Consider the following 16,262-nt stretch of genomic DNA (forward strand, 5'->3'; position numbering starts at 1 on the left):
TTTTGCATATGTCCCTGGTTATTAATTCTTAATTTTTACTTCTTAATTCTTAAGACTTCCGCTAGTTATTTTCTCATTTATTCTTCAGAAAGAATATGACAATTTAGCCTCTTACCAGTGGTGGATGTGCTTGTTTATCAGGTTGGATACAGGTGGGGCGGCAAAAAAGTGTTCAAGTTTAGGACACTGATACGCAGCTGAAATACAAATAGTCTGAATTGTGGACTGAAAGGAGAGACATTCAATTCCAATAACCAGGCAGGATGGTGGCAAAATTGAATCTTTATTTTAAAAACCAAAAACCTAGGTTTGATTTCTTACCTATGTAGAGAGTTTTCTCATCTTTGCCCTTTATTATTTGCAAGTTATTTCTTGCAAAGTAACTCTTCTGGAGGTAAATTTTTATTCAGAAGCTTCAGCAAGACCTGGGTTGAAGCCCATAGATATGTCTACGCCACAAAGTATAGAAGAGATAACGTTGGTTGAAAGTTTTTCAGGGTGGCAGTGACCATGTCCATCTTTAGCACAAAAAACCTTTAATCAGCCTCCATGGATCATTTGACTTAGAGAAGTACCATGTCCCAGTGCTCTGTTGGGATTAAATGCACCTCCACACCCCACATGACTAAATGATCTGGCCCACTGATGGTCTGTGGTCTATCATGGTTATATATCTGAATGTTTTATTAATAGTTTTGGATTTATATGAGTTGATATAAGAAAAGTATTGTGTGCAATGTTGTTTTTCCATATTGTTTTTCACTAGATTCGTTTAGCAAATGTGTATCTTGCACTTCTCACCTGCAAGGTACGATATTAGATACAAACAAATACTACAGTATGAGGCATATTCCTTACCTTCCAGAAGTTCACACAAATGTGTGCAAAATTATGTGGAAAAATATACATGATTGTCAAACTGATTGTATAGAAAGAAGAGTCATACTTCAATTGGTGGTGATTTTATGTGATCTAAATGAAACAAATGGAGAAATTTCGAGTAAAAAAATACTTTTTTTGTTAAGAAGTCCTGTTATGTTTCCATATGTAACAACATCACTTTTTTTGTGGGAGGGTATTTATTCCAGGCCAAAAGTAGAAAAGAGATCTATAAGATGCAAAAAATTTAGCTAAGAAGCTAGAAAATATAGTAAAAATTACTTTATCTCAGTGGTTTTTGAGGAAAGGAACTGGATATTTTGAACTTCGTATTTCATACATTTGGTGTATCTGTTTAAGAATTATGACCTCTTCCTGAATAAGCCATTACAGACTTCGCAGTAGCGACCTGGGGGCAAGCCACAGAAGTCTATTTGTTCAAAGATTCAACATCTCACAGATTACTTGAAATCAGAGACCAAACTATCTTCCTACTATAATGGTTTAGTACTAACTTCCTGTTTTCTATGTGTAAATAAGAAATTCTTATTTCATGCTGAATTTTATATTTCTTGGACTGAAGGAGTAAAAAACTATAATGTAATGGTTGTATAATATGAGTCAAGGTTTTTAAAAATTTAATTCTGGGATATAAGAGTGATCTTAAACCCTCTGAAAAGATAACATAGCATTCTTTTAGAACTCTCTCTATAAATCTATATAAAGAATAGTTTCTTCTGTTTATTTACACTTTTACTGTCTTAACTTTACCAAAATGAGTAAAATGTGGAACTATGAAAAAAGAACATTCAATACGAATCAGAGATAATAAGCGATGTGGAATAATGAGGGCCTGTCTCAGTTTTCAGAAAAGCAAGCTTTTTCTAGAAAACTCATCTGGAAGTCAAGAGACATGCTTTAAATTTAACTCTTCTCATTTGCACTAACTTCCTGATTCCCCTATCCAGGATCACTCAAAAATTTTACAAAGCAGTGTATTTAAAATCTGTCTCAACAAATGCCCCAAAGAGCTAGTTAAATACGTTAATACTTAACTTTAGTTTGAGGCTTGCAAAGCCAATAATTCTTGACACACACTTCCTGTTTCTATTAATTGATGAAAAGTGAGTGGAACTGTCCTTAGGGAAGTGCTTGGTTCATACTTTATCACCCTGCAAATAAAACTGCTGGCCTGGTTCCCATCCACAACTTTGTTATTCTCAGACTAGAGACCAGAAGAAGCTTCCACTCAACTAATGATGATCAATTAATCCCTATTATGTGTCAGACACGATACAAGGTACGAGAGATACAAGATGAATAATGCAGATCAATATGGAAAGTGCTATGCTAAGGATACATAAATAGTGCCTTAAAAAGTATACCTAGCTTTGTTTGGAGGAGAGGGAGAGGAAGGAAGGCTGAGAAAGCAATGCTAAAATTGAATCTTAAAAGAGGGCCAGGAGGGATTTAGCAGGCAACAAGGGAGAACATGCCAGGCATGTAGTAAATACTCAGATATATCAGTAACAATCCAGTGGCAGAGCCTCGTGAAAAAGAATTACGGAATACAAGACACGACAAAGAATGGAGGGAATAAACCTTAATCAAAGGTCAGAGGTGGGCCAAGGATGGAGCTAACGTTTTTCCTGGAGGGTTCAGAGGAAGATTCAAAGAGAAAAATGGTATTTGTACTGGCAAGTAGAGGGTGGAAATCAAGTAATTCTAGTTGAGAAAACTGTGCAAAGGCAGGTAAGCATGCAAGTGCATGGCCCCCTTCTCTATTTATGTTCTCACCCTAGAGATCTCATGTAGTCCTGTGGCATCAAATACCATTTTAAGTGGATGCAGCCTTTATTTAGGTTTGAATCTAGTTCTAAATTCTCCCTTGAGCCACTCATCTGTACCTCCAGATGTTTATGTAGAATCTCCACTTACAGGTCTTACAGTTATGTCAACGGCTTAATGATCAATATTCAGCACCTCATTGTCTTTCTTTTCCAAAACTGTTATTCTTCCAACCTTCCACCTCAGTTATTGGTGCCATCATCCAATCTGCTGCTCTAGCAAAAACCTAGGATTCATCCTTAATTGCCTTTTCCTTCAGCTTCCATATGCAATCCGTCAATGAGCACTCTGACTCCACTTAAAATCACAGCTCACATCGAGCACTTCAGTCCCTGAGTCCAAATGATCATTTTTGTGTTAGTCTTCCATCTGGTCTCCTTGTTTCTCCTTTGCTCAACTACTATTCATTCTTCACCCAATAGCCAGAGCTATCTTTTTTAAAATGTAAGCCAGATCATGTTACTCCTTGCTTTAAACACTTCAATAGCTTTTCCTTGTTTCTAGAACTAAATCCTTGCCTAATCCTCTGGCCCGCATCTAGCTTGTCAATCTCCCCTCCAGTTCTAACTCACACCACCTGCTCCAGCTGTGCTGGCTTCTACCCAGTTCTGACCATGTGCAAGGTCTTTCTCACTCAATGCTATTGCACCTAAAACTCCCACTTCCTGCAGTGGGAAGATCTCCCTTCTTCTCTTCCCATTGTTGTCTCATTTTGTCTTTCAAGTTTTGATCCAAATGTCATTTTGAAAATATGTCTTCAAATAGTTCTACCCACATTTTTCTAAATAATCATCATACTTATTTCCTTCTTCGAACTTAACTTGTAATATTCTATTCATTCATTCGTTATTATCACTCTCTCTTTCTAGAAAGTCCCACCTCAATGGGGCAGCAGCCTCTTTTCTCTTTAAGTATCCTATGCCAACTACATTGTACAGTATCTGGTTTAAGGCCTGTGCTCAATAAATATTTGTTGAAGAAATGAATGCCAAAGTCAATGATGTCTTAAGACTTTAGATAAGGATTGATAGAATCAAATACACAGAGACATTATGTAAAATAAGGATTAGAAAGGGTCACTTGGTTTGATCATTTGGTGAAAGTAGTAGATTTGGAGTGGAAGGCAGAGGTATGAGTGCCATGAGTGAGGAATAAGATAGGAGATGTCAAATGGGAGAACAGCAAGTATTTTAAGATGCCTGACTGAAAAGGGAACAATGAAGGGTGTGGTGCTACTCTCTTGGGTATAAAGAAAGCTCTTTTTAGATTTTTGTTAATGGGTGAGATTTGTGTATATTTCCCTGTGAGGAAAAGGAAGGAACAAAGACCAAGAAACTGAAGATACAGGCAGGAGAGGAGTAGATGATGGAGTGAGGTTATGGAGAAGATGAAATTGAATTGGGGAATAGGATTTGGAACCCAGGTGAGGGATAAATCTTGGATAGAAGGAAGGAACCTCTTCCTCTGAGGGGCAGGACATCTTTTAGAGTCTTCATTTTGGCTGATAAAAGTGAAGAAGTAGAGGTTGGCATGGAGTTTAACATAGTGAACAAGTTTTGGAATACCACCCAGAGGCTCTGACCAGGAATTCATAAAAGGAATGCTGATTGTCAATGAAGGATCAGTGAAAATCATAAATTTAGTACCAGTTTCTACAGTTGTGTAATTTATTTGTCAATCAAATGTTTATTAGGTGTATGCTACGTTCTAGATACTTTCCTTGCTATCGGTAGTGCCAAGGTAAATAAAACACAGCTTTTGCTATATAGTGGGGGAGAGAAACAAGTATACTAACTAACAAAGCCTTGTGATGTGCTGTACTAGAGGAATAAAATTATATGACCAGAACAAGGAGGAGGAGGAGGAAGAAGAGGGATAGTTTCTAGTCATAAAATTGATGCATATAATTGAAGATTTCAGGATTGGAACTGCTCTTGTTGATAACAAAATCTTGGAGGAGGAGGTAGCTTCCTGGAATGGAGGAAGTCATGGAACTGTGAGATTTGCAGGTTGGAGGGACATTCAGACAGATGCTGAAGTTGCCGAGGAAGGCGGGAGGAGTTGTTTTGGACAGCTCCTCTGTGACTCACGTATCTGAGCTCTTGATGAATATTTGAGAGTGACCTGGAAACTCACACATGCCAGTGATAAGGATAAGTAGGGGGTGACATAACCAGATAGTAGAAACATCCAAGGAAGAAGTAAGTCATTGTACATGACAGGGATGTCATCCTGATCTGAAAGGAGCAGTTCACAGAGGAAAATGCCCAATCCATGTCCCAGCCTCTTGGTATGTGACGCATCAGAAGATAAGCATCCTTCATCGCTCAAGAGAATTTTGGTCAAAACCATGGAATAGTGTTCTGAAGGTTGAAGGCGTAGAGGATTTCATGTATGATGAAACAGAGGTTTCAGAGACTCCAGTAGAAAGTACCGGGAAGGAGTAAATCATGGAAGAGCGAGAGCGAGAGCCAGATTGAGACTGACTCACAGTGTAGCAGTGGCTGAGGATACCAGAGACTCAAGAATAGAATTAATCGGTCCTGAGATGCCAAAAAGTCTCAGGTGTGACATAATTCTAGGGCCTGCACAGGACAGCATACCAAGTGGTGTCAGCAATCTGAGGGGTTGGTCCTCTTGTAGTCAAGGGATTGTCCACAAAACGACCACTGGTTTCACCCCAAGACTGATGCTGGGAGCAAGCAAACATTAATGGTCTGTTGGAACCCAGAGAAAACTGCTGTTTAATCTAATATCTGTTCTTTTTCAAAACTTAATTTTGAAGTAGTTTTATTTTCTCTGATTATGAAAGAAGTAAATATTCATTGCAAACAAAAAGGTAACACAGACAAGTATATAGAATAAAAGAAAGATTACTTATAAATCCCAGAGGGAGATGATGGGATCACTGTTAACATTTCCGTGTGGCACTAATACAACTGTGAAATGCACCGTACTAGTCAGAGTTTCCTTTCTCTCCCTCTCCGATCCTCTCTTTCACCCGCCATCTTTGGTGCTGCTACCTTTCTGGCTTCATCTCTGTTCTCTAGATGCAGATCTCAGTCATGTCTAGAGAGGAATCACCTTACCTTGAGCTGTTCCAGGTATTAATTGAGCATTGAACAAATGTCACCATTGTGGTTGCTGGGTTACCCGCCCTGCTGCAGACTTGCTGTGGCTGTGGCCCTGGCGCTCTGGATACTTCTTTTCATCCCCCCAGAGGTCAGAGACTGTGTTTCTAGGGCAAGTCTGGAAACCACTTAGCTTTTCATATTCACTTCTGAATAGAGAAAATGCTACATTGGAAATGAGGCAAACCCATCCTCTACACCTGTTCTTACACTCTGGGGGTAGTCACTCAATATTGTTCACCTTTGAGGTACTCTGTTTTTTACCAACGAGAGCCAGTCCCTTGACCCAGACACAACATGGCAGACCAGAGTGCTGAATGGGCCTCTGTCCAATAAACATTAACTTCAGTTGCTCCAGTACAAGGAGAACCCTGAATAATGGTTTCAGCCCCCTGAAAATAACATGTGTGTACTTCCGGTTTTCTCATTTTGCCTCCAGAGAAGGAAAGTAAAACTGGCCTAGGAGGAAAAATGCTTTCATCGTTTGAGCTTAATAAATTTGTCCTTTATTTTACCACATAAGTCAGAACTACTATATATCACAACCCTGCTAATTTTTTTTCTTTTCTTCCTTCCTCCCACCTATCTCCTGCCACTTCCCCAGAAGCATAAAACTTTCAACATCTGCTGTCCATTAGCATAAATAAACTCATGCTTTTAAAGTAAAAATAGGTTTAATGCTATATTTGTTAAAGACTGCATTACCATAAGAGGATAAAAATATTATTGAATAATGATAGATCATTTACTTTAGAGACAATAACATGCTTCCATTGTGATTCCCTGAAAGTTGATTATTTTAGCCATAGATTAAAACCTTAGGTCTCAGCACAAGTTACATTTCCACTTCAGAAATTGTCAAACCATGCAGTTTCTCAGGATGTGCACCTTTGTGTTTTAATTTATTTTTTCTGTTGCCAATACACTGTAGGCAGATCTAAAAAATGAAAGAGGTGAAGTGCCATTTAAATTCAATCTTTGCTATATAAACCAATGGGTAATAACCTTTCCCTTTGTTTTTATATATCTGGTGTTAATTTGAGTTTTATGTTACATTTATACAATAGATAAGAAAGCACTGGGCCAAAAAAGAACAGAAGTGGCAAGAAATGGAAATGAGGGATCTTCGGCGTTTAGAAGAACTGAAAAAATTAATGGCTGAACAGTCAGTGAAAGACAGAGAAAGGTAAAAGACAACTTTTAAATTGCGCGGTGATGGCGGTGTGAACGGAGTCTTCCATAATGTGCTGTGATAAACAGTGTCAGAGGGAAATTTTCATACTTAATATCTCCTTATAGTACATATATCCACAAATGGATAAAATGATACTTATAATGTATTTTAAACTCTCATATTCATACATGAATCTCTAGGTTTTCATTTTGTTCCTTACTTAGCTTCCTAGATAAAACTCTCACAGAGGATTTCACAGTATTTGATTGCTCACTGTGTGCATGAAATGATACTGTCTACTGCTATGACTCAATATTTTGACCTAGAAAGAGGAAACCATTATTCAGATGAGAAGGGAGCCCCATTTACTAGGAGTGAGGCCGGGGGAGACGAGGCACAGTTACACTGTGCCATATGGTATTCATTCTAGCATACTTAAGATATAACCTATATAGGGAAAAAAACCCTGAATTTCCTAGAATAATGTAATTTGAGAGCTGCAAAGAACATTTAAGATCAACTAACCCAGTCTCCTCATTTTATGAATGAGTACACTGAAAAATTAAAATATTTTTCCCAGGTTCCTGTCTCAGTCAGGGTCTGTGAGGGGACAGAGACAACATAGTGATTTGAATATGAAAAGCTTAAGATAAGAATAATCTCTGTTACATAAAGGGTTAAAGAGAACTTGGAAAAACACCCCAGGGATGACCGAGGGTTCCCCTGGATAAAACAGATTTAGAAGTGGGGCTCCCTCTCCGTGGTGGGGATTCAGACCCTGTTGTAGAAGGTGTGGTTTTGGCCCACTGCATGGGGGAGAAATTTTCGGACACACTCAACCAGAACTCGTTCACAGTCACCGGGCAAGCAGGAAATACCCTACTTGGGTGCAGGAGGCCGAAACTGGAAGCCAACCATTGGTATGTTGGAAAGACTCAGTGGGATTCTGACCATGGAAGTGCGTCTGACATTTGATGAGAAACTGATTATGGGGTGGCATTGGGACTCCAAGGGCGTGAGCACCACTGGGTGTCTCCCACACGTGCTGCTAGCAGCCACACTGCAGGAACAAGAAGGGGTAAAAGCTGGAACCAGGAAGAAAAGCTGCTTCCTCCTTTCGTGTCCCTCTACCTCTCTTTTCTGACATAGATTAACACAGTGCCAGCTGCAAGGGAGAAATAATTACAGGGTCCAGCTCTGTTTCCATAGAGCAAACAATGAAGGGCGGATTTGGAGCTGAGAGACTATAAATCGGTAACTGACATAGTTATCTAGTTTAGCTAGCTCGTGAGTGGATTTTCACAAAAGATACATTAAGGATCTCTTCATTTCATAACAGAAATCACAGTAAGTTTTCTTTACAGTTAGTCAATGTAAAAAAAATTGCCCCAAATTCTGTACTTCCTGTTCGATTTTGCTGTGAACGTAAAACTGTTCTAAAAAGTAAAGTCTATTTTAAAAATTGCCCCTTGGACTTACAAATAACTTTGGAGGACATAACCATTTTATACAACAAGGTTCACTTGTATCTAGGAAGCTTTGTGGCCTGTGGAACAGCTATCTCAAACTCCAGCCACAAGCTTGCAGAGAGCATCTGGAGTTCCACATAGATGCCAGACAATTCCTAAAGATCTGCTGGGCGAAATCCACATTATTTTCCAGTTGTCTCAAGATTTTAGAGTTGACTTTAATCTACTGTGGAGAACACTGAGAATATATCAAAGCAGAGGTCAAGACTAAGAGGTGAAACAGCCAGTGAGCAAGCAGTTAAGGCAAGCACAAAGCACGATATAAGAGGAAACCAGAAGACAGGCCATGCCATGGGTTAGAGGCAAAAGCCTACAGACAGCTAAATACTAAAGGGCAAGGCAAAGGTGAGTGTCAAAAGGCTGGCTGAATAAATCTGAAACTATGCTGGGGAAACGAAAGCAAGCCACAGGAATTAGAGGGGGCGGAAAAACAGAACAGATGTGAGGTCCGGAGACATGCTTCTAATAGAATCTCTCCTCATAGCCAGGGAGTTTCTTTGATTACAGAGCCATTTCAGTCTTTTGCTTCCTGTCCCAATAATTATCAAGATTAGCTGACTCAGAACTCCAGTTGAAAAGAAGAAAAGAAAAATCAGATTAATCTGCATTACATAACAGGATAAAAATAGGCAATAGCACAGTGAAAAAGATTACTAGGCACTAGGAATGGGGAGACCAGGATTTTAGTCTTAAATCTTCCTTGAATAGTGTATGACTTGGGGAAAGTCATTCATTTAACCTTTACAAGTATCTGTTTCGTCCTTTGTAAAATTGAAGTGGATGACTTCTGTGGGCTAAGTAAACGATGAACTTTTAAGGGTCTATGATCTGTATGATTAACTCATGGGAAATGTTGTAGATTCGGGAATTGTGAATCCAATGCTTGCATGCCAATGCGAAATCAGTGAGAAAGGCAGTTAAAAGATCAAGATAATACATCAGGAAATAGTTCTCAGAAATTTTTGGATAATGTACATAAAGGCATAGTCCTCATTCGATGATTTAGGAACATAAAGTTCAACATGTAAAAATTGCTGGTAGCTTTTGCTTCTGAGAAGAAGCAAAAGTTGTGTTATTTTGTAACTATTTTGACACTAAGAAATAGATTGATTGATTAAAATGTTTTTTTCTCTACTACTGAAATACAATTCACAAATCTCCTGTTTGATATAATTGTGGGCACATTTTCCTCATATCAGAATAAGAAGGTTTGAAACAGTTTCTAGATCTGTTAAAAACAAACACACACACACACAGCCTTGAGGGTTTGGAAACTTCTGTTGTTTATTTCCTTTTTCCTTTCCCGGTTTTTTGGGTTTTTTTTTTTTTTTCCAATTGTAAGATAAAATTTCTTGAAAAACAATATTCATACATTAGCATAAATATTAGATTGAACAATAAGAAAATTACACTTTTGTGGGTCAAAAATGGTTAAGTGTTGGCAATTTCATGTGGTTCAACATAATTTTAAAAATAGCAATTCGTTTTCTTTATTAATGATATTTCTCGTCTCAATCTATTACAATATGTCTTTTGCCCTTATCATTTTATTGAAATTGTTTTTGCCAAAGTGTCCACTACCTGATACCCTATTTTGATTTCTCAACATGCCATAGAGGTTAAGGGTGAAGGCTCTAGATCAGGTTGTCGACATTAGAATCCTGGTTCTATCCTTTATAGCTGTGTAAACTTGAGTAAGTTATTTAATTTGTCTGAACTTCAGTTTCTTCATCTATACAATGAGGACATAAATAGTATCTACTCCATAGAATTGTTGCACAGAATGAGTGAAATATTGAATTAACATACTGACTGCCTGAAGCATAGTAAATTTTCATTAAATATAAGTAATTACTATCAACTGACTTTTTAAAACATGAGATACCTTCTAGCATAATTTTTTTCTCAAAATATTTCAGCATTTTATATATTTTAGATAAACCATGTAACATGAGGACAGTCATAAAAAAATAAAACATTAAGGTTAAAGCAAAGTGATCCTTGATCACTGCCTTCATACAATCTCTTCTCTAGAAATTATTGGTGTTATTGGTGGTTTAATACATATACATACATACTACTATGTTTCCCCCAAAATAAGACCGGGTCTTATATTAAGGTTTGCTCTGAAAGACGCATTAGGGCTCATGTTCAGGGGATGTCCTCCTGAAAAATCATGCTAGGGCTTATTTTCCAGGTAGGTCTTGTTTTCAGGGAAACACAATACCTACATATACCTACATACAAAATGAGTTTAAGAATAACAACAAAAAAACCAATACATTTTATAACAACATGTCATTGATTAGCTCTAGCTACGGTAGTAGCTGACTTAAACGACAGAAATTTATTTTCTCACAGTTCTGGGGGCTACAAGTCCAAGATCCAGTTGACAGCACGATTGGCTTCTGGTGAGAAGCTTATATTCCTGGCTTATAGACAGCTGCCTTCTCGCTTTGTGCTCAGAGAGTGAGGAGAGAGACACAGCTAGCTCTTTGGTGCCTCTTCTTATAAGGGCACTCATCCCATCCTGCGGACCCCGTCGTCATGACCTCACCTAAACCTAAGTATTTCCCAAAGACCTCATCTGCAAATACCATCACGTTGGGGGTTAGGACTTTATCATATGAATTTTGAAGGGACACATTCAGTTTTTAGCAACCATTGGTGAAAAAAAAGAAAGGGAAGCACTTATATACATACAAATTAGCTATTAACTACTATTTATTTATTAACTATTATTAACTATTATTAACTATTATTTATTGGTTGCTGGTTATTGGTATATAAAGTTTTTGTACTGATTAGAAAATGTGCCTCCTTCTGGTGGCAAAGTGCACAGTGCCCCTACTAGAAGTAGATAGATTAGACAAAGAAAAAATCCCCCTTCTGAACCACGCTGCCCACCTTGACAAGTGAGGCAAAGTAGACGTCATTCCCCATTTATACTCATGGCTGGGCATCACTTTAGCAAAGTAAAAACTTCAAAATAATACATGGTATCCCTGCAAACAGACCTACCTAATTCTTTTAAAATACTACATGTTATCCATGTTTCTTCTAAAATTTAGCCACCTGGGATTTGTTTTCATGAATGATAGGAGCTAAATGTCTCATCTTCATTTTTTTTTTTAATTTATTGGGGTGACAATTGTTAGTAAAATTACATAGATTTCAGGTGTACAATTCTGTATCACATCATCTATAAATTACGTTATGTGTTCACCACCCAGAGTCAGTTCTCCTTCCATCACTATATATATGATCTTCATTTTTTTATCTCAATTGATAGTCAGCTGTCTCAACACCGATTATTTGCTGATTCATTCTTACTTACTGATTTGAAATGCCACTTTTATTATATATTACACTTCTAAGTATGCTTCTCTATCCGTATGGACTCTTCATTAGATTAAATAAAAACTGATCTTTATTTATGTTTCTGCATGGATAACATGCTGTTTTAATTATTCTGTTTGCTATCTCATTGAACAAGTATTCACTCATTGTTCTTTTCAAAAATATCTTAGTTATTATTATGCCAAATATCATTTTAAAAATCCTGTTGATTTTTTGCACTGAAATTTTGTTAAAGAGAGCTGATGATATAACAAATTTAATCTCCAATCTAGGATTATGCTTCCAGAATAGCTCTACAGTTCAAGTCTTCTCGTAGGTTCTTTAGAAAATTTCACAGTGGGTGTGTGTGTGTGTGTGTGTGTGTGTGTGTGTGTGTGTGTGTGTTTCTGGTGAGGGCTTGGAAATTATTTTGGAATAAGTAAAAGCTGGTGAGCAAGAAGCTGATTATAAATTTTCTATAGTAGCTATGTGAGAAAACTGAACTAGGAAGTAGCAGTGGGGATGCAGCCACCACAGAAGTTTAGGAAGTATTTAGATTAGGTAAAATATGGTGTCTCATTTCATTAGGGATGGCGTTTGAGGGAAGACAGAGAAAGAAGCATGATCCTGAACATTACTGAGCTCTTTCTGTTCTCTTGGGTTGAAATCTTTAGTTATTTGCTTTCAATCTCTTTTATTTTTGAATAAATTCATTTGGCTAGAGCTTTTGTGGGTTTTTTGGTTGTTTTTGTTGTTGTTGTTTTTTCCCTGCATATCTTTGACCACATTCTATAAAGTTTGAAATGTGTTTTTATTTAATTTCCAAATATTTACACTTCATTTTTGATGTCCTAACAATAAATTGGCAGATATTGGAGTGCTTGCCAAAGGCAAGGTTTCTGATAGTTTTACATTTCTCTTATTTCTCTACTTCCTGTGTCATTTCATAAAAATGTGCAAAAATTTAGCATGCTTATAGGAACCTACTAACACCGCTACTTTTAATAGTAAAAAAACCCTCTCTATTGAAGAATAACTCATATATCATTAATTCCCATTTTAAGTGTACAATTAAATAATTTTTGATAAACATATCATTATACACCCATTGCTATAGTCCAGCTTTAGATCATTTATATCTCCCCAAAAAGCTCTCTTATGCTCATTTGCACTAATTCCCAATCCCGCTCCCAGCTCCAATGACCACTGATCTATTTCTGTTTCAATTGATTTGCCTTTTCTGGACATTTTATATAAATGAGATACATCTGGATTCTTTCTCTTAGCATAAAGCATTTGAGGCTCATCCATGTTGTGGCATATATCATTAGTTTTTTCCTTTTTATTACTGAATAGTATTCCACTTCAGCATTACTTTAAAATTTTATTTTGCAAGGCAATAGAGTTTTGCCCCTGCTGGTGAGGGATTAATATTAATGTGGACAAGGTGGTAAAAAAAAAAAAGAGGTTAAAAATGTATATGAAGTATGATATCAATTCCACAAAAGGCTTTCATTTTACCAGGGTCAAATATTCACTCACACCACTCCCAAATATGTAAAGAATAGCAACTGATATCAATTATTTTATGGGCCCCCTTCCTGCAGGGTAGTGAAGAAAGATGGAAACATTTCAACTAAAAGTATCTCAAGCTCCTTTACTTCAGAACGGTTTCATTTTTGATTTTCCCTTTCTCTTTAGGGGTCAAGTATAAATTTTAATCTCTGCTGGAGGTCAGGCAACCTCCTCCAGGGGGATGGCTGGTCAGCCTGCAGGTTCTGACGTCCCTCAGTCCTCATTACCCTCTGCAATTTCACCTCATTCCTCCGCCTCCCTAGGGCATACGGCAGTGCTAGCCAATAGAAATATGTGAATCACACACGTAATTTAAAACTTTCTAGTAGCCACATCAAAAGACGTAAAAGGTAGCGGGTGGAATTGACTTTAATAATACATTTTATTTAACCCAATATATCCAGAAACATTATCATTTCAATATGTATCAATATAAAATTATAAATGATATATTTTGCATTCTTTTTTTTTGATGAAGTCCTTGAGATCTGTACATTTCACACATTCAGCACATTGCAATTTAGAGTAGACCCACTTCAAATATCATCCTGTGGTTAGTAGATACCATATTGGCCAGTGGAGGTGTACAGAGAAGCTCAGCCGACTCTCGGCAACAAAGGGTTGAGTGGCTGCTCTACCTGCAGATCCTGACTCCCTTATAGAATTAATATCATAATTTCTATGAATTTTGAGCCTTGTACTTCCCCTCATCTTGCATCTTTCAGAGTCTTCACTATCCTTGCCAGGAAGTCCTTAGTATCTCTTGTCTCTAGGAATGGCCTTGGTCCTTATGCAATCCACGGGTAACGTAACTGGGCTCACTGAGCCTTAGGGTGCAGGCCAGTATAGGCTGCTGCTGACCACACACCCTGCCATTGCTTCTGGCACTGTGGTGCCCTCCTCCAGGTCTTGCCAGTTCTGGTTTTCCAGCACATGGCTCATGCTTCCAGTAAGACCTTGTGCAAGCCATGAGAAACAAATATTTTCTCTTGTAGTGTCTAAACATCCCGCTCTGCTCCTGTGTTATTCTGGGCAGGATGCCATGTGGAATGCAGGGCCTTCGTGGGGGGCATTTTGTACCAGGAAAGTGGGGAGCCAGGCCCATGTGCTTGGGTTCTCCCATAGCTATCTCAGTATTTCTGCTAAACATCACAGTTTGATCCACTAAGCAGCAGAAAGTGACGGAGCTGGTATCTGAGATCTTCATCTACTTCTTTCCATACCAGTGACAAGGCCAACGGGAAATCTGATTCCTAGGAGAAATCAAATAGATGAAGTTAGTATTTTCAAAATGTTGTTTCTGTAATATCTATATAAAGAAAAAGTCTACAAAGAAACATAACGCTATGATAACAGCTTTTGTCTCCAAGTAATGAAATGAAGGATAGCTTTGATTTTCTTTATATTTCTGTATTTTCCAAAATTTCCACAATAAGCATACATTTTGATAGTAGGAAAAATCCCACAGTAGTTTTAGAAATAATAAATAGAACATACTTTCCCATTTTCGTTGGTTGTTTGGCTGTGGGTTTCAAGTTGGTGGGCAAAGTGGAAAGTAATGTGCAATGTATAGAAGTGAATATACTAATTCAAGTATGAGAGTATTAAATAGACAATACCCTTTTCTGGTAACAGAAATAGCAGTCTTCAAACAGACATAGAACATACGCTTGTCTTTTATTTTTTACCATAATGTTTATACCCTGTATTACCTACTTTGTCTAATTCTACCTTCCAGGTTCTTTTCTAGCTATCCTACCTTCTTGTCATTTGACCTCCAGTTGGCTTTCTTCAAAGCCTTCATTTCCCACCCACGCTGGAAGCTAAACTCTCTCTTCTTTTGCATACAGTGGTTCTTTCTTTCTTATTAGCTGGGCTCTAAATGCACTTGTTCCCTAGAGCCTTCTTGTGTTGGGGCCAATGCCATAGTCCCCCTTCGCTGCAGGGTGTAGCCCTGTAAGCAGCAATGGTTCTATGATGTTTATGTTTCCTTTGTTTTCGGGTAACTTAAACATATTGTCTCCAAAAACTTTCTTTACTGCGTAGTCTTTATTTTAGATACACACAGGGAGGAGTAGAAAGCACGGACCTGTAATGGTCACATCTCATTTTTGGGGTCTTTTCTGAGCGTCATCACTTCCATTACCATTGAAAGTTGCAGAGTAAAAAGGCAGAAATTAGATCATCGTTCCATGCACAGAGGTCTCTCTCCTCTTGTTATTATGACATTTTATAAATGCTTATTAAAATGTTCAATCTCCAACTTTTCAGAAGATCAGGTCTTTTGCAGCTAACATGGGCACTCCTCTCTGTATACTTGCCAGTGAGTGTGTCTATAAGGATGGATATCGTTATGGCATTTCAGTCGTAATCATGGCTGTTCCTTGTAATTCAATAAATAGCGTGCCTCTTCCCTTTATCTCCTTTGTAATAATGTTGATGGATTTCAAAATGTTTAACTATATACTCTAGAAGATAATTTTAAAGATGTCTAAAAGCAGATTTACCTAGCCAAACAGTTCCTCTGGCTATCATTTCATAACCTGAAAAGTGAATAAAGTTGGGTACACCAACAAACGGAAGGTATGGGTTGTAAGAACCTTATTGGTCGATGCTAATGGAATGCCAGCACAGTGGCTCCATTCTTTGCTACAATAGAATCACTTGGGGAGGTTTTGAAAGTCCTGCTATCCAGGCCAGGCCCCCCGTCCCCCAACCAGTTCAATCAGAATCTCTGGCAACAGGATTTCGGCCCCAGCAGTTGTTGAAAATCTTCAGGGGATTCTG

General features: G+C 37.8%; 1 protein-coding gene across 1 annotated transcript in view; it reads left to right on the top strand.

Moving 5' to 3' along the window:
- The window catches only part of CCDC148 (coiled-coil domain containing 148), a 224,129-nt gene that overhangs the window by 159,905 nt on the left and 47,962 nt on the right, over positions 1-16,262 (top strand). The window contains 1 exon segment of the mRNA XM_033112425.1: positions 6,926-7,044. Within this exon segment, the coding sequence (XP_032968316.1) occupies positions 6,926-7,044 (119 nt within the window).

The sequence above is a fragment of the Rhinolophus ferrumequinum genome, chromosome 8 (assembly GCF_004115265.2).
Source record: "Rhinolophus ferrumequinum isolate MPI-CBG mRhiFer1 chromosome 8, mRhiFer1_v1.p, whole genome shotgun sequence".
Taxonomy (NCBI): Eukaryota; Metazoa; Chordata; class Mammalia; order Chiroptera; family Rhinolophidae; genus Rhinolophus; species Rhinolophus ferrumequinum.